At 42.3% G+C, this 26,260-nt stretch overlaps 1 protein-coding gene and 1 non-coding gene across 2 annotated transcripts in view; both read right to left on the bottom strand.

Moving 5' to 3' along the window:
• CSMD2 (CUB and Sushi multiple domains 2) overlaps window positions 1-26,260 on the bottom strand; it is a 575,319-nt gene that overhangs the window by 32,409 nt on the left and 516,650 nt on the right. Inside the window, exons 50-56 of the mRNA XM_064493786.1 lie at window positions 24,896-25,081; window positions 23,729-23,923; window positions 21,878-22,051; window positions 20,235-20,408; window positions 15,922-16,095; window positions 13,235-13,423; window positions 3,394-3,567 (exon numbers count right to left, since the gene is read on the bottom strand). Of these exons, the coding sequence (XP_064349856.1) occupies window positions 3,394-3,567; window positions 13,235-13,423; window positions 15,922-16,095; window positions 20,235-20,408; window positions 21,878-22,051; window positions 23,729-23,923; window positions 24,896-25,081 (1,266 nt within the window). The remainder of the gene's footprint in view (window positions 1-3,393; window positions 3,568-13,234; window positions 13,424-15,921; window positions 16,096-20,234; window positions 20,409-21,877; window positions 22,052-23,728; window positions 23,924-24,895; window positions 25,082-26,260) is intronic.
• Window positions 911-984, bottom strand: TRNAA-GGC (transfer RNA alanine (anticodon GGC)). Its single transcript has one exon. It is a non-coding gene; the product is annotated as a tRNA-Ala (tRNA).

Here is a 26,260-nt window from a genome sequence, read left to right as displayed (position 1 = left end):
AAAAGCTTAAGTCATATACACCCTTCCATTTGAGATGTCTCTTCTGCTCAGTCTTGGAATTACTCCCTTTTCTAGTCTGGTCTCAGAGTTTGGGAGTACTCTATAACCCCACATCCCCCATTCTGCTGCCTACCATGGAAGGGAGATTCATTCAACTCAAACACTTGAAAAAAGAGAGCCTATCCCACTGGGCCAGGTTTTCTTATCTTTTGAAGTTTTCAGGATGCAGCTCAGGCAGCAGGCAACGCTGGGTCCCCTTGCAGGCAGCCCTGACGGGGAGTTGCTGTAACTCTCTCACTGGCTAGCTGACCTTGGCTGGGGCCAGCGCTATGTGCAACAGGCCTGAGGGTGGCCTCTCCAGTCCTGGGCGTTACCTGAGAGAGCAGCCCCCAGGGCAGTGTGCGGGGCTCTGTTTCTGTGGTAGAAGCAAGTCAGGGACAGGATATTGTACCCTGGGCAGATGGCAACTGCTGACTCTTTACTGAAGAGCATCATCAGCAAGATGACGACACCACAGAGGTGGGCAATGAACTTCCTGAAGTGTGTCTCAAGTGCCAGAAATCTCGGCATGTGCTTGATGGCCCAGGGACTTATGACATTTGTTACGTATCATTTGGGTGCACTGACTGCACAGAACAAGGCTTGAAAATTTGACCCTGGAACTCCTGAAGGTGTATTTTTTTTAGGACTGGCCGGTGATGGTGTTGCAAAAGATGATCTGTGTAAGTTTCAGGAAGGGAAGGATTATATTCTACTCACTATTGGGCACAACGAGTGTACTTCCTAATCACCTATTCTTTTCATCTCTCATTTTCTTTTCTAAAACAAATATTTTATTTTATTTAGTTTTTTTTTTGTTGGGGGGAGGTAACTAGGTTTATTTATATATTTACTTATTTATTTATTTTAAGGGAGGTACTGGGGATCGAACCCAGGACCTTGTACATGCCAAGCACATGCTCTACCACTGAGCTATACCCTTCCCCTCTCATCTCTCACCTTCTTATCTAAGGCATTTAAGATTCATTCATTCCTCAGCCTAGATGTTTATGGACTCACTTCTAATCCTGTCCTCAGGGGTCTCCAGGAAAGCTCTGCCCATAGTTCTGGTCTCCTACATGTCTGTCATCCTTGTGGAAGACACAGGAGGGGTGAGATTGCCAACTGTTCTTCAGAATATTTAGGATCAGGGATCAAGCAGCTTAATGCAACACATCTCCTAGTAAGTGGGGTCCATGTGTTCTGAACGTTCCTTTCTGGCTTCTCACTTGTTCCTGTTCCCAAGGTGTCAGCTTGTTTCTAGTCTCCCCTTGACCTTCGATGTGGCTAAGGAAGAGTCCCTTCTTCCTTCAGGACCAGTCCTTAGGAAGCCACAAAATTATGAAATCTCAAGGTTAAAAGGGTTTTAGAGAGTTTCTAGCTTTGTTATCTACTCCAGACAAGAACTGTTTCTGTACTATTTCCATCAGGTCATTTCCCAGCCTTTGCAAACACAACTTCAGAGAAAGGAAATTATAGTTTGGTAGAAAAGACTTTGGAGTCTGTGCTTTGGGTCCAGAGAATCACTGTGTGGTTGCGTACATATGCTAATGGTAGGAGATGCTGAAGGCTTTCTTTCTGGTTTCTTTCTCCCTACCTTGTACTTCCTTTTCCCAAGGAGAACAAAGACCCCAAAATAGATAAAGTAGACCTTAAGAACACCATTAGTCCCATGTGCTACTGAAGTGTCTAGAGGGAGGAACTTCATGCAAAAGGACTAATTCACCAAAGAGATGGGGGCGAATGCATGTTTGGATGAGCATCTGGATGGGAGACGTGTGACTCTCCTCTTTGGAGTGCCTCTTCCTCCTGGAACTCGACCTGTGGATAACTCAGGAGGCTTCAAGGTACATGATCCTTGTCTTCCCTCAGCCGTCCTCCCCAAGACACTTCCAAAAGAAGTCCAAGCAGAAGGAAGTCTGGGGCCCAGTTAACAAGCTCTCCTCTAGTCCAGGCTAAAGAAATCCCAGTGGCTCATACAAAGTCCTTCCCAGTTCATGAACTGGGTGATTAATGAGATACATAGGGGTGAGAGGCCAAAGTCCTGGGTGGGAACGGAGGGACGTGTCTGGGATTGATCCAGGCAGCCGACGGCCTTTTGAGACAGTAACCAGTGCTTCGGGAATTTCTCCTTCCTGAGGAGACCTAATGATATCTGGTCTGAAGTCTGTCAGTGCCCTCAGTTCTGGAAGACAGGCTCATCTGGGAAGCCCAAACCGCAAGAACAGCTGCATGTCTTGTGCATGAGGTCCCACTTTAAGGAGAAGGCTTCTGTATTAGGAGGAGGTCAGAACCCTTACCTCTGGAGGGGATCTGGCATGGGAAGGGATGGAGTGAATTTCAATGCCCAGGTGGGCTCCCTGTGGAACATCAAGCTACATGAACAGCTGCCTTCTTGAGGGCAACCTCCCGGTTAGGATCACTCCTTGGGGCCAGGCAGGCTCACCTTCCAGAAGACAAAGCTGTGGGTGGCTTGGTGGTTTCTGCCATTGGTGGGACAATTCAATTTCAAGTATTTTGTTCTGTTATGGCATTTCAGATGAATTTCTGAACAATATGGACATGAGAACTTTGGCAGTTCCCTACATTTGCTGTGTTGATAACATCTGTCAGTGTCTCTGTGGAGATTAACAGTAAAACAAATTCGGGGAGGCGGGGAGGGTGTAGCTCAGTGGTAGAGTGCGTGCTTAGCATGCATGAGGTTCTGGGTTCAATCCCCAGTACCTCCATTAAAAAATAATAAATAGAAAATAATAAACAAACAAACCTAATTATCACCCCCTCCCCCCCAAAAAAATCTGGAAAACAAACCCCAGTAAAACAAATTCATTCATAGGAAAAGTCTGGGGGCTGGTGAGTTAGTGCCTTGGGACAAACTGTATCTCACCATGTAGCCTTGACACAGGACAAATGTGAGGCAGTGATGGAGAAAGGGAAGTAGGCTGGGGCCTAGAAGTCCCAAACAGGGAAGGAACAAACACAGGAGTGGGTGTGGACCTGGGCCAGACAACAGGGAGGCTTGGGCTATTCCAGGGACCTCACAGAAATAAGTGTCTGGACAGGACTCTGGCCATAGGTGACCTCATAGACTGTGTCCTCACTCGTTTTGCAATCTTTTGACTGTGTGGGCTTGGCCAGAGCTGATGAAGGGGGTGAAGCTGGGCTCAGACCACCCAGGGCTGAAGTCCAGCTGGGACCTCTGAGAGCTGGGCTCTGCCTGGGAGGGACATGACAAGGGTTCAAGAGGTTGGCTTCCCTCCCGTCCAACTGTCACACTCACATCTTGGGAGCTCACCCACCTCCTCTGAGCCAAATGTTCCATCGAACCCCTCTCCCCGACCCCAGGCCCCCTACCTGAACAGTGGGGGAGGGAGCCAGTCCAGTGTCCATCCAGCCCACACATGCGGGTGGCGTTTCCCACCAGGGTCCGCTTGCCGGTGCAGCTGTAACGCACGACCGCCCCCACGGTATAGCTGTCCCCGGACATCTGGGAATGGGGCGGGGAGCCCGGATGGCCACAGGACACCACTGCGGGGAAGAGCAGACACCTCAGCCACTCCGCACAGGGATGGATCGTCATCACAGGACATGTGCTAGGCTCTTCATGTGTCCCGGGTACCTGCTGAAGCCAGCTTCTGGCTGGCACACCCACCCGACATCAGCAGACAATGCCCACCTGCCTCACAGTACAGTTTCTGTATCTGTGAAATACAGAGCAATGTCTGTTGTTTTAGGAGTTGAATGAGATAATATGTGTAAAACTGCTCAGCCTGTGGTAGGGACACAATCACACTCATTTCTTCTTTCTTGTCTCTATATAGAAATAGATAAATCTCTATATAGAAATAGATAAAGACGGCTCATGGTTTCTATAGATACAGATATATAGATATAAATCTTATCTGTATCTATGATAGGTATAGATCTTATCAAAGATCATATCATCATATGTATGATACATACATATACTATGTACCTATATGTATCTATAGCTCTATATAGAATATACTCAAAAATATCTCCTATTGGTTCTTGGTTCTATTTCTCTGGAGAAACCAAGCTAATGTACCTCTAGGCCCTACCTGAATTCCTGATCTATAGAACTGGGAGAAGACAAAAATGGATGCTATTTTAAGCCACCATCTAAGTTTTGAGATGGTTTGTTACACAGCAATAGATAACCAATACAGTGAGTTTCAAGGATTATACTACTATTCTTTAAGACAACCCTATGAGGTAGGTACCTTTTTTTTTTTAAAAAATTGCCATCTTTCTGATGAGGAAATGAGGTACAGTGAGGCAAAATAACTTACCCAAGGTCACAGACCTGTTCAATGGTAGAATTCGTTCTTAAAACCAGGCAGGTTGACTTCAGAGGCCACACTCTTAATTACTATAATGGACTCTCTTTTGCGGGGCTGTTTTAATACTATCAACAAATTCTCTCTTTTTGAAAGGAAGGAAGCCTTCAATTATAATTCAAGTGATCCTAATGACTGTTTATTAGAAATTTTGGACTTCTAGAAATTATCCAATTTTAACTCTCTAATGATTTTTCAAATAAATTCTTTTTTAAAGGAAATGCAACCCACACAGAAAAACACAATAGTCATATGTATACAGCTTAATGAATTGTCACAAAGTGAATACACTCATGTAACTATGACCCAGTTCAAGAAAAGAATATCACCAGTGCCTAGAAGCCCCCTCACACCCTCTCCCTATCACTACCTCTCTCCCTCCCCAAAGTAAACACATCATTAATTAGTTTGCCTGCTCTTGAATTTTTTATAAATGGAATCACATGGTATATATTCTTCTGCTTTGGCATCTTTCACCCAACAGTATGTCTGAGATATTCATCTGTGTGTAGCAGCAGTTCATTCATTATCACTGTAATATACCAGGGGTTAGCAAGTGCTTTCTGTAAGGGTCCAGACAGTAAATATTTTAGGTTTTGAGGTTACATACAGTGTCTGCTGCATATTCTTACATTTCTTTTTTGTACAATATTTTTAAAACATTAAAAAAATTTCTTAGCATGAGGGCTGTACAAAAATAGGCCATTGACCAGATTTGGCCTGTGAGCCAAAGTTTGCTGACCCCTGCTATGTAGTATACCATTTGTATTAGTTATCTATTACTCTGTAACAAATTGCCCCAAATCTCAGACCATAATAAACATTTATTATTGATCATGGTTTCTGTGGCTCAGGAATGTGGGAGTGGCTTAGCGGGTGGCTCTGACTCAGAATTCCTCATGCAAAGAAATCTACCTATCTATTTATCTGAAATCACAATGCTGTACACCAAAAGTTATCACAACATTGTAAACCAACTATACTTCAATAAAAAGAAATTCCTCACGAGGTTGCAGCCAGGATGTTGACTGCATTCATCTGAAGGCTTGACTGGCTTCCTCCAGAGTGACTGTTCCTAGAAAGCAAGGTGGAGGTGGTATATCTCTTATGACCTAGCTTTGCCAGTCACCCACTTCTCACAGGCCAACCCTGGTACAGTGGGGGAGTATGTACATAAAGGCATGAATACTAGGAGGTGGGAGTCTTTGGAGTTCAACCATCTTCAAGGTTGACTGTCACACTGCTGTGTGAATATGCCACACTTTATTCCTCCATTTCCTGTTGATGGACATTTGGCTTGTTTCTGGTTTTGGACTCTCATGACTAATACTGATAAGAACATTTCTGCTCATGTCTGTTGGTGGATATATGTACACATTTATGTTGGCTACCCAAAATGATTTCTGTGATAGCAACTGGTTGTTTTTTCTGATGTTCTTATTTGGTTTTAAAATGTTTCTTTAGGAGAATTTGAGGATAGTGTTAAATTACAGTAATATCTAATAATCTCTGAAAATGTATATGCCATGTCTGAAATTATTTTTTTCACTATTGGCTTGATCTAGGCTACTTGGGTATCTGGAAAATTAGCAACCAGTGTATACTTTACTGTTTTATTCCCTTCCTGTGGTTTGCTCTTTTAAAGGAGGAAGTAGTCAACAATAATAATGCTTGGGGCAAAAGGAAAATTAATGACAACACAATTTGGCTGCTGTGGATAAGAAAAAACAAGAAAAGGACATGTGATAACAATAAAGATAAATGACTTACATTTAGGATATATTTGCACAAAAAGGGTGAAGAACAAGGCAAGCTGAGTAGCTACTGTTGCATTTCTCAATTTGTCAATATAAGAAAATTAACATTTTTAATGTTCATGCCCATGTCCAAATGGGCTCTCTTTGGATCATTACAGTTTCTGCAGTGGCTCTTTAGCTGATACCTGAATATTAAGCTTAAATATGCACATAAAAATAGGCAAGATCAATATTTAGCACTCCTAATAGTAGTAGATTTTCTTGCATTACACAGAATGCACATATAACAGGGGACTGTGAAAGAATTAAATTGTCATTAATCAAAAAAACAGTAATACAGATCAGCAATTTATGGTTAGGTGTAGGCTTATGCTGAGTCCCCCAGCAAAGTGAAAAGGATCTCTACACTGGTCCTAGACCCTAAGTATGCGAGTTGCAGTATTGGCCCGCCACCTCCAGAGCTGCTTCAGCTTCTTCAGCTTCTTCAATTTCTAAAGCACTTCAGCAGGGAAACGGTATCTAATACACACCCAGATCACGGTATTATTTTTTTGGCCTCTGCATTTCCACACTGATTAGAGCAGTTTGCTATCATCTGGAAGGAACAGCTGTTATTCATGGACTCGGTTCATTAGAGAATATGTAAAGTCCTCTAAATGTGCTGCAACCCTATTCACAGATAACTGAATCTTCTCAAAGTAGAAGTGAAGTCAGTCCACTGAAATAATGTCATGGTAATCATGAAACACCAGTGAAAGTGGTTTTACTGGGAGTCACCTGGGATCTAAAGCCTTGTAGCCAGTGGAAATTCCTCAGGGCTGGTGTTTTAAAAATATTCTCACCAAATCTAGGGGAAAACTGCTATTATTTTTCCCCATCAACAAGTGAATAGGCTAAATGGATTCCGATGGTAGTATATCCCCTTTCTGGGAATCTTGCTGAAGCTCATCTTTAGAGTAAGTAATAGACATTGCTGTCTCTGAATGGGGCCTGCCTTGGGAAAACAAACTCCAGAAAGAACTGTTCTTCCCCTTGTTTTCTCTTTCCCTAATAACAATATAATGTGATGGTCTCGGTAATTAGTATAAGCAGAGTTTAGCACCTTGTAAATCCCAATGAGAAAAAGAAGTGACTGCTGGCTTTCTAGAGTAAAAAATTTCAGCAACTGTTGAGCAATAGCTTTTTTTTTTTTTTGAGAGATTATGCCTAGCCTGTTTTCAGACTTTGGCTTCTACCAGACTCAGAGCCTGGTTCCTGATTCCCACAGATTAGATCAGTCAAATAAAAGATCACAATGTAAACATAATAAAATAATGAGAAACAAGTCACCAGGAGTGAGAATCAACAGAAATGACAATAGCAGAATTTGACTCAGAAAGACAATGATGTTGAAAGTATCACATATAGAACACACAATAAGTGTATTTAATATGCTAAAGATACAAAAAGAACAAGTTTACACAGGAACAATGTACTGGGGAAATAATTCAGCAAAGACAAAAAACAAGTATTGCATTTATTTCTCAAACACAAAATAAATAATTGGAAATAGGAACTCAATAAACAGTTAAACCTCAGCTTACACCTAGCTAAAAAGATAATTATTGAATGGTAAAATAGATCTGGGGGAATTTATCAGAGATGGAAAATATGAGTGAGAGTTTCAGAGACACAGAGAATAGCACAAGAAAGTCTAATGTTGGAATCTAGAAATAGTAAAGGAGGAGAATGAGGGGGAGACAATGTTTACAGAGGTAACAGGTAAGAATTTTCCAGATGTCAGAAAAATCCTGGAAGCCCAGTGAATTCTAAGAAGGATACATGAAATATCTAAATATAATGTAGGAAAATTCAGAATGCTAACAAAAGAGAGGATCTTGAAATCAGTGAGGCAGAAAAAATAGACTACCTAAAAGGTACAACAATTAAACTGAAAGACTTCTTATTAAAAATGAATGCCAGAAGACACTGCCAAAAGAAAAGGTGCCAACCTAGACTTTTGATCCAGGAAAATTATCATTTAATAACTAGGGAAAATTCAGAACATCAAAGACACAAAGATTTTTCCAAGGAGTGAAAGACTGACAGCTGGCTTTTCAACAGCAACAAAAGAGGTCAGAAGATATCAGAAAGATTTCTTTAAGGGGCTGAAAGAAAATAACTGTCAACTTGGATTTCCAAACCTATCAAAAATATCTTTAAAAAATGAGAGACAAATAAATGTATTGTAGACAAACAAAAACTGAGAGTGTTTTCTACCAGCAGATCTCCATTAAATAAAATTCTAAAAAATGTCCTTCAAAACAGGATAATGATCCCATATGGAAAGTCAAGATATGAGAGGGAATGAAGAGCAAAGAAAGCAGCAAATATATGGGTAAATCTAAGGGAACTATAACTGCATAACAACAACAACAACAACAACAACACACTGTGGGTTTAAAAAACAAGGCAAAATTAAGATGTAAGAAAATAATAACGCAAAAGTCAGGAAGAAAGTAAATGGACTTAAAGTGTTCTAATGTTCTTTTATTATATAGGATGAAGAGAAAGACACTGATCAATTTAAGACTTTGATAAATTAAGTGCTTCTATTGTAATTTCTAACGTACCCATTAAAAAGTAGAGTATATACTTTATTCATTAGAAGAGAAGAAATAGATGAATTATAAAATAATTATTCCAACAATGAAAGGAGAGAAAAAGAAATTAATGGGTAGAACAAACAGAAAATAGAAATTAAGACGGTAGATTTAAGAACTTGCATATATAAGCAATTTGACATAATTAAAGTGATAAAAAAAAGTCTATACTCTGCAAAACTATCCTTCAAACATGAATAGGAAATTAAGACATTCCCAGATAAACAAAACAGAAAGAATGCATCACTAGGAAACCTAGAAAGAAATTCTAAATTACAAAGAAATTCTAAAGAAAATCTTTTAGGCTGAAACAAAAGGACTTGAAGTCACATGAAGAAATAAAGAGCACTGGCAAAGGTAACTACTTAGGTGACCATAAAATATAGTATAAGTGTATTTTTTTGTTTGTAACTGTTTTCATCTTATCTGAGAAACTGCATAAAGCAGTAATTAGAAATCCGTGTTGACAGCTATAAAGATGTAATTTGTGTATTAGTACAACACAAAGCAGAGGGGATGTAATACACCTATATAGGAATAAACGTTTTATAGACAATTTGTATTAATCCAAGCTGTAAATTAAGTTGTTACCTATAATTCCCAGAGTAACTACTTAAAACTTAAAAAACACACATAGTAAGAGAAAGAGCAAAGAAATTAAAATGGTACATTAAAAAAAATCTATTTAAAACAAAAGAAGGCAGCAATAGAAGAATTGAGGAACAAAAAAAGATATAAGATACATAGAAAACAAGTAGCCAAATGGCTAATGTAAAACCTCCTTTATCAATGATTACATTAAATGTGGATTAAACATATAAAAGGCAGATACTAGGAAAATGGATAAAAAAGATGATCTAAAATAAGCTGTCTACAAGAGACACACTTAAGATTTAAAGACACAAAAGGACTGAGAGTAAAAAGATGGAAAAATATATACTGTGGACAGAGTAACCAAAAGAGAGCTGGAATGGCTATTCTAATATCAGACAAGATAGATTTTAAGATAAAAATCGCTACTAGACATGAGAAGGACATTCTATAGTGATAAAAGGATCAATCCATCAGAAAGATATACAATTAGAAACATATATGTACTAACAACACAGCCTCCAGATGCATGAAAAAAATAACTAACAGAACTGAAGGGAGAAATAGACAAGTCAACAAGCATAGTATGAGATTCCAACACCCTACTTTAAATCATGGATAGAACAACCAGAATATAGAAGATTGACAAGGAAAGACAGTGAACAGCACTATAAACCAACCAGACCTAACAATCATCTATAGGACTCTCCACCCAATAACAGCAGAATACACACTCTTCTGAAGTACACATGGAACATTCTCCAGGATAGACCATATGTTAGGCCATAAAGTGAATCTCCATAAATTTAAAAAGACTGAAATCATACAAAGTATGTTCTTCAACCGTGGTACAATGAAATTAGAAATAAATAACAGAAGGAAATTTGGAAAATTCACAAATATATAGAAATTAAACAACTCTCCCCTAAATAACCAATAGGTCAAAGGATAAATCAGAAGATTCATGAGAAAACACTTTGAGGTGAAAAAAATGAAAACATAGCATACCAAGACTTATGAGATGCAGTGAAAGCAGTGCTCGGAGGGAAATTTACAGCTGTACATACCCACGTTAAAAGGAAGAAAGATGTCAAACCAACAATCTAACCTTCTCCCCCTAATAAACTAGAAAAAGAAGAGCACACTAAACCCAAATCAAACAGAAGACAGGAAATAAAAAAAAGTTAGAGTAGAGGTAAATGAAATAGAAAAATAATAGAGAAAATAAACAAAACTTGGTGCTTTGAAAAGATCAACAAAACTGACAAATGTGTAAGTAGTCTGATGTGGAGGGCGGGGAGAGAGCGAGAGAGATGAGAGGGGGCTGGGGGAGAGATAGGATTCAAATGTTTAAAATCAGGAATGAAAAGGGGCATAATACTACCAACAAAGTTTACAGGAGTAAAAGGATTATAGGCATATACTATGAACACGAGCAGTTATAAGCCAATAAATTAGATAACCTAGGTGAAATGACAAAAAAAAAAAAACTAGAAACACACAAACTACCAAAACTCACTCAACAAGAAATGAAATATCTGAATAAATTATAACAAATAAATAGAATAAGTCAACAATCAAAAAGCTTTTAACAAAGAAAAGCCCAAGACCAGATGATTTTACTGCTGAATTCTACCAAAATTTTAAAGAAGAAATAATACCAGTCTTTCTTAAACTATTCCTAAAACTGGAAGAGGGAGAATTCCCAACTCATTCTATGAGGCCGGCATTACAAAAGCCAAAGATGTAACAAGGAAAGAAAACCCAGACCAATATCCCTTACGAACATACTGGAGTGGCAAAAATCCTCAACAAAATACTAGCAAACGAAATCCAGTAAAATATTAAAATGGATTTTACCGTGACCAAGAGTGATTTGTTCCAGGAACACAAGAATTGTTCAACATATGAAACTCAATCACTGTAATACACCATAATAATAGAATCAGGGGGAAATGGACATGATCATCTCAATAGATGCAGAAAAGTCATCTGAAAAAATTGAACACCCTTTCGTGGTAAAAATGTTCAATTACCTAGGAGTAGAAGAGACCTTCCTCAATCCGATAAAGGGAATCTGCAAAAAAGCCCACAGCTAACATCATACTTAATGGTGAAAGACTGAAAGCTTTTCTCCAAAGGCTAGAAACAAGACAAGAATGTCTGGCCACTTCTATTCAACACTGTACTGAAAGCTCTAGCTAGGGCAATTAAATAAGAAAAAGAAATAAAAGGCATCAGGTTGGAAAGAAAGAAGTAAAATTATGTCTATTCACCGATGACATGATATTGGATTATGATATGACATTGAGTTGGGCAATGGTTTCTTAAATATTCCATCCAAGGCACAAGCAACAAAAGAAAAGATAGGTAAATCAGACTTCATTAAAATGGAAGACTTTCATGCATCAAAGGACATTACCCAGAATTATCTTTAGTAGAAAAAATTCACAAATTATGTATCTGATAGAGGTGTAGTATTCAGAATATATAAAGAACAGTTAAAACTAAATACTATAAAGACAAACAATCCAATTTTAAAAAGAGGCAAAGGACTTGAATAGACATTTTTCTAAAGAAGAGATACAAATGGCCAATAAGCACATAAAAAGATGTTCAACATCATTATTCATTAGGGAGCTACAAACCCAAACCACAGTGAGATGCTTACCTCACACCGGTTAGAATGGCTAAAATAAAAAAGATGGACGATAACAAGTGTACATGAGGATGTGGAGAAATTGGAAACTTCATACCCTGCTGGTGGGAAGGTAAAAAGGTGCAGCCACTTTGGAAAACAGCTAACCTTAAAAATTAAACACAGAGTCACCACAGGATCCAGCAATTTCATCCTGGGTGTATATTCAAGAGAATTGACAACATACGTTCACATAAAAACTTGTACATAAGTGTTCACAGCAGCATTGTTCATAAAATCCAGGAAGTGGAAAACAACCCAAATGTCCATCAACTGACGAATGGATAAACAAAATGTGGCGAATCCCTACAACGGTGTAGTATCTGGCCATAAAAAGGAATGAGGTAGTGATATGTGCTACAACATGGACAAACTTTGAGAACCTTACGCTAAGTGGAAGAAGGCAGACACAAAATGTCACACATATAACTCCATTTATCTGAAATGGCCAGAAGAGGCAAATCTACAGACAGAAAGAAGATTAATGGTCACCAGGGGATAGAGTGGTGGTGAGGAATGGGAAATGACTGCTAAAGGGCTTCCTCTTGGGGCGACAGAAATGCTCTGGAATTAGTGGTGACAGTTGCACAGTTTCGTGAATATATTAAAATAACTGAATTATATTCTTTAAAGGAGTGAATTTTATGATAAGTGAATTGTATTTCACTACCAAAAAAGGAAGAAAAATGCAAATAAATTAAATCCTCCTAAGGAAGCTGTTTATAAATTATGTTAATGCAAACCCAGATTGATCTACCTCAAGGGTCAGCAAGGCATTTCTGCTTCAGTCCTTTGAAAGAAAGGGGTTCACGTGCTGTCTTTCTGGAAAAGCCAGGAGGGGGTAAAATGGGAGAAATGTCCTGCTAGGCAGCCAGGAACCCGCAAGGAAGGGAACCTTGGAGGCTGAAGAGTTTGGTGGCAGGACTAGAGAGAAAAGAGAATAGGCCAGAAGCCAGGAAGAAAGCGTGGGAATTGGTATGGCCACTAACCCAACAGGGGCCCAAGAAGAGCTCTGACATCCAGGGAGCAGCCAGAGTGACCATCATCATGATGTCACACACACACCACACAGAGGACTGTTCTTGGATGGGGACCATCCCGTTGTTCTGCACAGGTGATCTTTTTGAATAGATGACATCTACTTACAGAGACACTGGGGGCGGGGGCGGTCCCATGTGCCATCTCCCTGGCAGCTGAGCACTGGGGTGCCCAGGAGGTAGAAGCCGTGGTGACACTGGTAAGACACGGTGGTGCCATAGCTGAATCTCTGTGGGCCGCTGGCGTGGATTTGACGAACGCTGTTCTCTTGGTGCCCAGGATCGGTACAGTTGATGACTGCAATGGAACGGGACAATGAGATGCAGGGACCCAGACGTGAGGCTTTTCTCACGCTTTAAAATGAGGATTCAGAAGGCCACACAAACCCATGTTCTCAGGATAGCAAAATTTCCAGGCCAAGAGAGGCTACACCAAGCAGATCCTGCCTGGGGGAGCGAGCTGGTCCTGAGGCCGCTCTACCTCTCCCCTCACTCTGATCACCTGGGTAAGGGATTCCTTCTTCCACGTCCAGCTAGACCTCATCTTCTTGCAGAAGCCTTCCCACCTCCTCCCAGAGTGGTCAACCTCTTCCTCCTCAGTGTTCCCTGGTACAAACTCTACTGCTGACTTGACTGGCCCAGATTGTGTTTTGTTAGTCTTTACCAAGCCCTGGGGTGCACGAATGCCTCATTTCCTGGAGCTGACCCCTAGTTCCATGTGTTTCTCACAGTAAAGCTGTGCAAGGGGGTTGGGCTCTTTTCAAACTGATTTAATCACTTTTATGAGTATTTCAGGGGGAGATTAGCTTTTAAGGTGGGAGCTATTTTTACTTCTGATGAGCCTCTCTGAGGCTCAGAGAGGTTGGCATCACAAAATGAGTAAGCAGCATTTATCCATTCATAATATTTACCGTGATCTACTGAGTGCCAAGCTTTGTGCTGGGCAGTACGGATATGACAGCACTTACAATCTGGAGTAGGGTCTCTACTTTGGCATGATGGACATTTAGGGCTGATAATTACTGTGGGGGCAGTCCTGTCCATTGTAGGATGTTTAACAGCATCCCTGGCCTCTGCTCACCTGACGGCTATAGAAACCCTTGAGCTATGACAACATCTGTCCCCTGTTGGGGCAGGGGAGCAGGTAAAATCATCCCCAGTTGGGAACTGCTGATCTAGGGAGAAAGGGACAAATGAGCAATTATCCTGTTTGATCAGTGCTCTGATAGGGGCAGCAGAGAATGTTCTGGAAGCACAAAGCAGAGCATCTAGCCCCGTGCAGAGAGTGGAGCAGCAAAGGCTCCCAAGAAGGTTTAAGCTGGCTCTTGATGACTGGGTAAAAGTCTCCCAGACAAAGAGAGGGTGAGAGGGGAATAGAGGAGAATGCATTCGAGGAAACTGTGTGGTGCCCTGGGGGTGCTGTGGGCATAGGGACCTGCGAGGAAATGGAAGAGGTTCAGTGTGGCCGGGACCCAATGCAGAGGTGAGGCTAGGGGCAGTGGAAGTGGAGAAGAGGTGAAGAGGAAGCTGGGCCAGGCCTCGTGGTCCCCACAGACCAATGGAGGTAAGTACTATTATCTCAAGGGCAGTGGGAAGTCCTGGGAGGTGTTCTGAACAGGGAGTGCCTTGACCCGATTTGCACTTTAGACAGGTGACTCTGTCAGGGTGGAGGATAGGCTGGTGGGGAGCAGGACCAGAGGCCATGATTTCCAAGGAGTTTACCCCAGCCCTCTGTTTCTAAGACCATCTCTTTAGCACAGTGCCCTGGGAAGGAGGTGGGGTAGGGTAGGGGGTGGGGTGCTGAAGTTGCAGGACAGCACATTGTTGGGGGGACAGAACACAGCTCTTGAGAGGAAGGGAGATAACAGCACCCTGAAGCATCAGTTCTCAGCTCTTCTCTGCCTGGACAGGTGCTGGAAGGAAGGTACAGCACAGGTCAGGGCAATTTTCCCTGGTTCCCTAGAACTTTCTCTCACTCAACATGCCACCTTGAAATGTTGAGACGAATGTTATTTTTGGGTTGGTTGTGAATGTATCTTGACTTATTTTAAAACATCATTTGAAAAATTGGATTCTTTAATATCAGTTACAGATGACTTGTGACAGATTGCACAGCCAATCACCATGCAAGGAGGAGCCGTCATCTGATGCAGTCTCAGCCCAGTGGTTGTGAAGACCTGATGATCCTCCAGCCCAGGGCCGGGCTCGTCCTATTCAGCCGGCTCTGACTCTCCATTCTAGCATCAGTGAGCCTGCCAGGCCACTCTTGGGTAGAGGCAGACAGCTCCATCGGCCCTTCATTGCTGTGAATAGCCTTCTAAGAGCTTTAGAAGCTATTTCCTAAGTAGCCCAGATGGGGCTGGAGTTTCCTCTGTGCAGAGTCTCCCCTTGAGCCTGTGGTTTCTCCTCTTCCCTCCCCCTTCATTCCAACCCCTAGGCTCTCTGCTTTTTATCTTTCATTTGAACCTTTCTGTTTCTTTTCTTTCATCAAGAATGGGGCTTTATATGATAACGATGTGTTATTGGTTCTATGAAATGTAAACAGAAGACTGTTTTCCATTTCTATTTTGAAAGTTGAAACTTCCTTTGCTTTCTTTAAATAACCAGTGAAGAAATTTGACATGGCTGCATCTAGAGGTTGAGAAAGTCCCCATTTATGGCCCTTCTCTGCCCCCAAGTCTTCCCCATTTGAGTCAAAATGGTGCCACGACAGAATCCACTGGCTTTTGCTCGTGGGCCACAGACCACAGATGACAGAGGTACTGGGGGCTGGGTGGGAGAAGGAGGGTGACTCACTTCGGCAGGTGGGCAGCATGTCGCTCCACTGGCCGCTGGCCAGGCACTGGGACCGAGCAGCCCCCTCGGCCACATAGCCAGGGTTGCACACAAACTTGACCACATCGTTGAGGTTGAACTGGTTGCCCTGGGTGAGGCCGTTGATTGGGTTCCCTGGGTGGCCGCAGGTAATTGCTGTAACCAAAACAGAAGAGAGGTCAGCCCTCCTGATATTCCACATCCCCCAAAATCCTGCCTCTCCTCACCTGGGGTTTCTCAAGCCCATCAGTGAAATTCAGCCTGTAGTATAGCTTTCCCTTTATCCTTGAAGGCATGTCCACAGCTCAGACAACTGGAGAGATATCACTCCAGGACTTCCACAGGGCATGAGGCCTGCCTGCACTGTAGTTCTCAGTCCGTCCTGCCTCATCCCCCCCGCCCCTTCCCCTTGGCTCCCCATTCCACTCTTTGCTAGATACACTGGTGTCTACTACCTCTCATATAACCCAGAACCAGCCACGTTCCTGGGCCAATCTGGATGGAGCCAGAATTGATTCTAACCAAGCCTGTGAAGAGGAATTGGTCACCCTGATGGACCAGTGGGAATCAAACTTCTTAGGAAGCATGACCCCTCCTCCACCCCTTCCACATGAAGGGAGTTCAATTTGTGTAATTCCTGGCCTTTCCCTGTGCTTTGCCTTACTTTGCCCCAGGTAACCTGGAGCCGCCCATCTCTGCAATTTGGGAAGAATGAAGGCTCGGCCCTGCCTCCCCCTTCTTGGGACAGAGCTGACTGTGGGCAGCAACGTTCTCCACAGCACCTCCGGAGGCAGGCTCTCCCCAGTGATGCAGAGGACTGTCACAGACCCAAGGGGAGAGTTCCAGACTTGTCAGATGTTCCCAAGAGCTCTGTTTTTCTGGAGAGCCCTGGCTGATACAGGTGCAAAGGGAGAGAGAGAAGATACCAGGAGAACAGAAAAGAGGGGTCCTGGTGAGGCTGGGGCTCTTAACTGTAGCTTAAGCCATGCACCACAAGACCCACATTTCCTGAGGGTAGAGACTATGGCACATTCAGTTCAGCTTTTATCCACAACACCAAAACCTTAACTAGGGCTAAGGAAATGCTTCTTGAATTTGGTCTTACAGGCTGAAGGAAATTAATAGAAAAGGAAGGTCCACAGGACAGAGGAGAGAATTAAAAACAGATGAAGCTCACTAAGAAGGCAGAAGGGAAGGCGGCCCAGAGACTCATGGAGGGATTAGCCTTGGGTCTGGAGAGAGACTCTTCTCCTAGGTGGGAGGGAAGGGAGGAAGGCAGCCAAGGACAGACGTGTGGGTGGGGAAGCAGGAAGTGGAAGGAGTTACTGTCTGATGGCTTCTAGTGTCTCTGCAAAGTAGAAAGTGAGATTATATAATTGGCTAATAAGCATTGGAGTGTATACGAATTATTTCTTAATCCTCACAACCCCATGAGGTAGGTACCATCATTATCCTCATAGGAAAGGAGAATTTCTGAGGAGTCTGGGGACTAGACTGGGGACTGGAGAGTATGGGTCTTCAGAAGAGAGGTGAAATTGTGAACTAGCTGTGTGAGGAATGGACAGGGGAGCCAAGTGAGGGGATGGAGAAGGGCAGTTGGAAAATTCTGAGAGTCTGGTTGATATCAGAAGCCTTGAAGTCATACGTGGTGGCCCTCACACAGTCCCTCCCACAGAGCAACCACTTATAAATATTTGTTCTTTTGCTCTTGCCTTCCTCCTCCAGATACTTCCTAAATCTCTGTGCTCCAGGAGAGAATGGAGCTTGGTACAAGAGATCCTGGATTCTGTGATGTGACAAAGTGGCATCACCACTACCATCATCACGGGCATCATCACAATGGCAATGGCCAGCATCTGACCATTTCACATGTATTAATTTATTTAATCCTCACAATGGTCTCTGAGGTACCTGCTTTTCATAGATGAGGAAACAGACCTAGTGAGATAAACTAACTTGCCTAAAGTCATAAAGCCATATGCTATGTAGTGGTAGACCTGGGATCTAAACCCAGGCAACCTAGGTCCAGGGTCCCAGTGCCCAACTGCTTTACTACACTGCCCTTCATTATGGACCAGGTGTAAAATTAAGTATCTTTAGGTTAGGTAGACATTCTCCATTTAATTTCAGACTCCAACATTCTCTGTTATTTATAGCTCAAATCTCTTCACACGTATTCTGTGTCAATTTCCTGAAGGCATTTGAATTTGTATTTCCTGGAGGAAACTAAATATGTTTTGTTTAGACACATCTGGAAGGCTGACTGACTATAGATGGGTCTTGCTTACTGTAAACCTAATATTTAAGATGCTGTTAAGGACTGATTTCATGAGTGAGTCTCATGATGCCATTGCTCCATCTCATATATGAAAAGCCAAATAAAGAAGAATTAAAAGCAAAAACCTGCCTTCAAAAATTAAGAACAGGGGGAGGGTATAACTCAGTGGTAGAGTGTGTGCTTTGCATACATGAGGTCCTGGATTCAATCCCCAGTACCTCCCTTAAATAGATAAATAAATGAATAAGTAAACCTAATTACCTCTGCACCCCCCCCCCCAAATTAAGAACAAACCCTGCACTTTACATCAAGGCTCACTTTATGGAACTTTAAAAAGTGAAGAATTTTCCAGATTATTTTCAGGCAATTGAGGAAAATAATAGTCCAAAAAATGTAGACTAATAACAAGAAAGACAAATAAAACTGTAGAAAGCACAGGCCTGCAGCAGAACCAGAAGACAGAGAATGCTATAAACTTTAAATTATGTGTAAGTAGAAAAAGAAACACTAAACCCAGGCAGAACTCATGCTTCTCTCATGCTTCTGCTGCAAGCCTTTGTGGAGAGCAATTCTGTTTGGAAAGAAGAAGAGAGGAGCAGGGGAATATCAATTTAAAGTCACTGCTGGAAATAGAAAGTCCATCTTCAATGTGAATATACTGAAGAAGGATCCTTGTATGTCACTGCACTGACTACAGGAAAGGAACATAAAAGTTTATAACTTTTCCTAAATACGGAAAGAAATGGAAAAAAAAAAAAAAAAGCAAAGTGAAAAAAAGCAAAGAAAACATATCATACAGAGAAAGAAACAGAGTTATTGTATGTATGATATTTTACACATAATAATTAAACACAACAAAATTAAAACCAAACATGTGTCATAACAATATATGTGAATGAATCTGACTAACCTAGTATAAGAAAAGGATTTTTAATTGGCCCAGAAGGCAAGGCCCAACTTTCTGATGTATACAAGAGACACATCCAATTTAAGTGATTCAGAAAGGCTAAAATAAAGGGATGGTGAAAGGTACACCAGGCAAATGGGAAAAGAATGAAAGTAGGGGGTGTAAGCCTGATTCAGGCACAGTACAATTCAAGCTAGAAAATATTAAAAGTGACAAAAAAGACATTTTTAAAGGCTAAAACCACAATTTGCAATGCAGATATAATAACTATGAATATCTATGTACCAATTAACATAGCAATTAGCTTTATGTAACAGAAACTATGGGAAATGCATGGAAAAGTAGATAGAAGAACATTAATAATTGAAAACTTAAAAACACACCTCTCAGAACAAAACAGGTCACGTGAACAAAAAAAAAATAAGTAAGCATACAGAAGACACAAACAACAAAATCAATAAGGCACATCTTATGATTATATACAGAACTTCACACCCAAATACTCTTTCTTCTCAAAAGCACGTGGAACATTCATAACAACTGATCAAATATTATGCCACAAGGAAGCAACAGTAAATTCCATGAAGTAGAAGTATTACATGCAGTGCAATAAATTAGAAATGAATAGCAAAATAAAAATCAAAAAGGCCCTTCCATCTGGAAATAAAAACCACACATTCTTCTATTAAAAAAACTTCTAGGCAAAGGGAAGTCTAATACCAAAATTACAGAATTTCTAATAAACAATAAAACACAAATTTTTATAATCTGTGAGATACAATTAAAGCAGTGATCAGAAGAAATTTTACAGTCTTAGACACTAATATCCATAATAATCAATAAAAATGAAGACTGAAAATAAATGAATTAAACTTCTAGTCCAAAAGCAAGAAAATGAACAAAAAAGTTAACCTCATGGAAGGAAATAATAAAGGTGAAAGCAATAATTAATAATGTAGAAAACTGAAAGCAATAGATGTAAGGATTTGTGTCTTTGAAAAACATTAACAAAATATGCAAAAACCTCTAGCTAACCAAATCGAGACGACACCAGGGAAAGTCCACGTGGCCCCTGAGCCCACAACTAGGGAGAGTGGGTAACATACTTACGCACACAGAAAGGGGTCTTGCCCGACCAGTGATGATCCTGCTGGCAGATGCGCACGGACATGCCGATGAGCCGGAAGCCAGCGTTGCACTGGTACACCACGCTGCCCCGGTAGTTGTAGTTCTCCCCGTTGATGTGCCCGTTGACGATGGGCTCAGGAGTCCCGCAGTGGCCGGCTTTGGTGGGACATGGGGAAAGAGAGTAAACTGGAGAGGAGCTGCTAGAAAAGGAGGTGGGGCTTGATCAGGGCCAGGACAGACAGGGAGGGTAGGGAAAAGGACCATGTTACCCAACCACCCATCGTTTCTCCCATCTCCCCCTGACAGCAGAACCAGGAGTGACTTCGGGAATCCTAGACGTGATAGAAATTGTGTTGAAGGCTTGGCAAACCCAAATCCCAAGGTTGCATGCCAAATGACTCTCCATCTCTGAGCTTTAGTTTCTGCATCTGTACACAGGTGAGAAATGATCACTGTTACCGCCCTGCCTCTGGAATCATCCCTCTCTTTTTCTCATCATCCAGGATTTCTGGAGCATCTACTGCATGGGGAGCACTGTGGTCTACATTAAGGCAGTCAAACCTGGTTGTGCTGAAAATAGCCATGTACGAACAGGTGGCTTGGCTAAATTCACCCTTCCTTGTCCTTGAATGGCAAGGAACACAGACAACGTAAACCTAGGTGAGTTATTTTTGTTAAACAGTGTTTGGGTAGAATGTATTCCTACTGTTTCCATTAGCATTTTTGGCTCTGTGTAGAAATAACTCATAGCTGCATCTCTAACAGAGGCCTGAGACAGTGGGAGGGAAGTTTTTTTCACTCTGAAACAGATTATCCAATCCATGCTATTGGGTCTGTGTAGCTGGGACCCTCCTTTGGACTTGAGGGGTCCAAGAAAGTATTGAGAGAAGACAGAACTTTAGAGTCTAAGGTTTAGGCAAGGAATAGATTAACCATGGAGGAAATGATAACTTAAAAAAAATTTTTTTTTGGAGCAGGAGGAGGTAAGTAGGTTTATTTTTATTTATTTATTAATGGAGGTACTGGGGATTGAACCCAGGACTTCATGCATGCTAAACATGTACTCCCTCACTGACCTATACCCTCCCCCCAACTTTGTCCTCTGTAAGCCAGGTTGGTTTTTATGCTCTTGTCATACACCGACATATTTTTGTCATAAAACAAGATAATGATAAAAATGTATATATTATAATAAATAATACAGTACATGTAATACTATATATTTATAAAATACATATGTATGTAACATTTGCTAATATATAATAAAAATGGTATTTTAGGTGTGTTGCAGGACTATGTCTCTGTAAATTTCCCTGGAGGTTGAGATGGGGGCTTCCCCATCATACAAGGACCAATTAAAAGGGGGTGTCTTTTTGATCAGAATGAGAACCCCTCAAAGGTTTGTCTCATCAGACCTGAAGTCCTTTTCATTCTTTTGGGTGTTCGTAGGGAAGCTGGTTCAGGGGTTTAGTCACGGTAGACGCCCCATAGCTAGTGTCCGGATTAAGCATTTTATGGTAGTAGGCAAAATAGCACTGTTCAAAGATTGGGATCCAGCTTTGGAAAGATCTAACCTGTCCTGAGGAGGGGAAAATGGACGGGATAGGCCCGGGGAGGTCACTTACCAAGGCAGCGGACTTCGGAGCCACTCCAGAGCCCATTGGCCATGCACTCGCGCACCCTGGAGCCCACCAGCGTGTAACCGGAATTGCAGGAGAAGATGGCCGTTGCCCCGTAGACGGACAGTGTTCCAATGCGGTGCCCGTTGGGTGGGATGGGGAGCTCTCCGCAGGAGATGACTACAAAGATCACAAAATGCTCAGGAAGGCAGCCCCGAAAGAAGGGACACGTGTTGCTTCTGATTAGCAAGAATAACGACAAAAATAAGATCTGTTTACACATGACCAGAATATGGGTCGAGACAGTGACCGTTGTGCTGTTACACTGGGCCAGTGGTTCTCAACTGGAGATGTCACCAGAAGCACCCGAGGAGCTTTTAAAACATCCAGGCTGCACTCTGGACCCATGATTGACAATCTCTGAAGATATGATTCAAGCATGTGTATCAAAAAATATTCAGGTGGTTCAGATGTGCACCCTGGTTGGCAACCACTGCATCAGAGAGATGGCAATTCTGTGGATGCTCCTTGCCTTCCAAGGCAGATGCTGCAGGTCAATTTCCCTGTCCCCTGTACTGAGCCCAGCAGCAGCCTCACACTGTTCCCCACAGAGCACTGCAGATGGTGGCTGGTAGACTGAGGTGAGGCCAACGGCCAAGGCTGTTATCATCGTAATGAGCTGTTACACGCTCCTGCCTTCTACTCGGTTATGCTGCGGAGTCTGCACTTGGATGAACAGACAACAGTGTCTTGGGTCATAGACGTTGGGAACACACCACTTCTTCTCCCACTCAAGCTCAAACGTCCCCCTGCTCACTGACAAGTGATCGCCTTCTGTCCCTTCACAAACACTTACTTTCCTCTACCACATTCTCATTGCCTGAGTCAGTGTCATCAGTACATCCCTATTGGTGGCTGCTGCCATGAGCCACTCAGATCCCCCTTTAGGACTGAAGGATTTCTTTCCCCACCTGCTGGCAGACAACCCTCAGCTGCGAGCCCTTTTCAAATTGCATTGGTTAAGAAGTCCTCTTACCCAAGGTCGTGCTCTCTTCCTGGGGCAGCCTGCACCCAGTGTTTGGTCAGTGTGGACATATAAAGGCCCCCTGTTCCAAGCTGAGATAATTCTGAAGGGCCACCCAGATTCAGAGCTCTTTATCAGCTGAGGCCTTCTCTGATACTGCATCAGAGACCACCTTCCCTATCTTCCCAGTCCTACTTCCCTCCCTCCCCTCCTCTCTATTCCTCTCCTCTCCGCACCTCTCCCCTCCCCTGCTCTTTCCTTCCCCCCCCCGTGGTGATCCCAAGAGCACTTCCTAACAAACCTCCATCTCATAGTTGCCTCCAGGGACCTTCACCTTTGAAACTATCTTAAAGAACCAAGGACAAACAATTCACAATGGAGGAGAGGCAGGTGGCTTTAGGTGGCCTGTCCCTTGTGCCACACTCATCCCTCCTACACATACTCCCATTATAGGTCTTACTCATCACATTTCATCATCCTTACTTCTTTATTGTCTGCCTGTCTAGGAGACTGCAAGCTTCTTGTGGGCAGGAACCACAACTTCTTATCTTCATATCTCTACAATACCTGCTATGAATGTTGAATAAGTGAATTAGTGGATGCTCACCTGGACAAGGGCAACTTTTTAATAAGTTGACAAGATGCTAAGAAGTACTTCCTTAAAGGAGGAGGCCTCTCTCCAGCTCCTGATTCTAGGTGAGTGTTCAAAAAGAGGTTCACTGCAATCCCTGCTTATATCCCTCTTCTCCCTGTCCCCAGTCCAGCCCATGTATGAGACGGTTCAGGTTGGAGGCACAGTGCTAAACCTGCCCACCCTCCCCTCCTGGCCTTACTTTGGCAGGTGGGCAGAGAGTTGCCGAGGCTCCATTTGCCGTTGGCCTGGCAGCGGATGACCCTCTGGCCGGTGTAGTAGTAGCCGGGGTCACAGATGAGCATCAGCTGGGCCTGGAACTGGTACTGCATCTCAAAGATGAGCCTCCATCGGCCGTGCTCCACACTAAGGCTGCTGACATCGGGACAGGACACCGCTGGGGAGAGACGAAGAAGCAGACAGGAGGATGAGTTAATTAGTTATGGAAGACACAGGCAAGAGTCTGGAGCTGGGGACTGGGAGACCGTAGTGCAGTGATGATGAATCCAGAGTCTTCAGTCCCCAGGATGTGAGCTGGGTGGGGAATGCGGCAAACTGGGGTGGGCAGATCTGCTAAAAAAAAAATAGAAAAGTAAAGAAAAAAAAAAAAAGAAAAAGAAAAAGGGAGGTGGCACTCAGTCAGTGTTGACTGATGGATGTTAAGACTGCAAATTCCAATTGGTCAGGTCTGCCTTTTTCAAGAGAAGCTAGAAAGATAAATTTTTATGTAAAATTTCCTGATTTAAAAATGTTGGGGGTAGGTAGGTATTGCTCAGTGGTAGAGCACATGCTTAGCATGCATGAGGTCCTGGGTTCAGTCCCCAGTACCTCCATTAAAAACAACAACAACAACAAAGAATTGAAAATCAAATAAAGCAAATACATTTAAAAAAACGTTGGGAAGAAATTAAAAAAATTTGCATAGGCCAAAGGACCAACACAAAACAAAAGAAAGACACAAACCCCTGTATCTTTGGACAGGCTATGGCCCATGAGGCATCCAGTTTGTGACTCTGGCCTTAAGCTGAACTGTGTATCTGTCATTTCAGAGTTTTGTGGTCAAAGAACACTCATGCAAACTTTCTGATAGTTCTTCCATTTAAAGGAAGTGGACCAGTTATTCCTAAGTTCTGTGACGGTTTATGGAAACATCTCAGGGAACAGTGGTCTCTCAATGCTTTGAGAGCCAATACAAATGGGAACCCAGGTTGGCAGATGGCACTACCTACCCGTCTCAGCCCCGAGTCCCCGACCTCTGTGTGAATGCTTTCCCCCATCACTGAGTTTTTAGCTCACTCCTTTGCCAGGACGATTTTCAGCTGCTTACCCAGCCCCCCGCCACACCCGCCACCACTACTCCAGGACTCACGGACACACTGCGGGGGGATGTTGCTGTTGCTCCACAGGCCTGTCTCCAGACACTCCGCTGTGGCCTCGGCACCTGCCTGGAGGTGGTAGCCTTCGCTGCAGCTGTACACGGCCTTGGTCCCCACTGTGTACTCTTTCCCAAACACCATTCCATTCTTGGGGGCCTCGGGAAGCCCACAGGAAAGAGCTAGTGGAGAAAAAAAACGTCATGAGCACGTCTGCTTCAAGATGGTGTCCTGAGAACACATTTTAATCTTTTTTTCTCCCCTGAGGCCCTAATAAAATTACAGTAAAGACTAATAACAAGGAGAGGCCTTATAACAAAAAAGGAAATGGGAAGACCATCAGCAGAGGAGGTGGAAAAAAACTTTGGAGGGTGAAATGCAGATGAAATGTGTTGACCAATTAAATGAAGTCAAGAAGCTGTAGCACAAAACAAATGGGAGGGAGCTACCGGCTGAGACCAGTCCCCCATCCTTTCCTACAGATACAGTGGAGAGACATCCAGGCAGCCGTTCTCCCAACTAAAGAGAGAGGGTTTTCTTTCCCACTTAAGGAAAAGAAAGAAAAAAGAAAAGAAAAGAAAAGAAAAGAGAAAAGAAAAGTAAAGAAAAGAACTTCCTTGAGAGAATTAGGGATGCTGAGTAGGAGTAGGCATCCCAGAGTAAAGCCCCCTTTTTTTAAAACCGCTTTTTATTTATTTATGTATTAATTTTACAATATCCTATTTTTTAAACTGAAGTACAGCTGATGTACCACATTATATGTTATAGGTATACAATATAGTGATTCAGAAAGTTTTAAAGGTTATACTCAATTATTATAAAATACTGGCTGTATTCCCCATGTTGTACAGCACATCCTGTAGCTTATTTTATACCTGATAGTTTGTACCTCTCAATCCTCCACCTCCCTCTTGCCCCTCCTCCTTCCCTCTCCCCACTGGTAACCACTAGTTCCTTCTCTACATCTGTGAGTCTGTTTCTTTTCTGTTATATTCACTAGTTTGTTGTACTTTTTAAATTTTTTAATTTTTAAAAATTTTATTGAAGTATAGTCAGTTTACAGTGTATTTTTTTAGACTCCACATGTAAGTGGTATCTTACAGTATTTGTCTTTCTCTGTCTGGCTTATTTCACTTAGCATAATGCCTTCCAAGTCCATCCATGCTGTACACCAGAAACTAATATGACATTTTAAATTAGCTAGTAAATGTTAGCCATTATATATAAAAATAGATTAAAAAAAAGTTTCTTTTGTATAGCATAGGGAACTATGTTCAATATCTTGTAATAACCTTTAATGGAAAAAAAAAGAAAACCAATATGTATGTATATGCATAACTGGGACATTGTGCTGTACACCA

Source organism: Camelus dromedarius, chromosome 14, assembly GCF_036321535.1.
Source record: "Camelus dromedarius isolate mCamDro1 chromosome 14, mCamDro1.pat, whole genome shotgun sequence".
NCBI classification, from domain to species: Eukaryota; Metazoa; Chordata; class Mammalia; order Artiodactyla; family Camelidae; genus Camelus; species Camelus dromedarius.
This window is presented reverse-complemented; position numbering and strand designations above follow the sequence as displayed.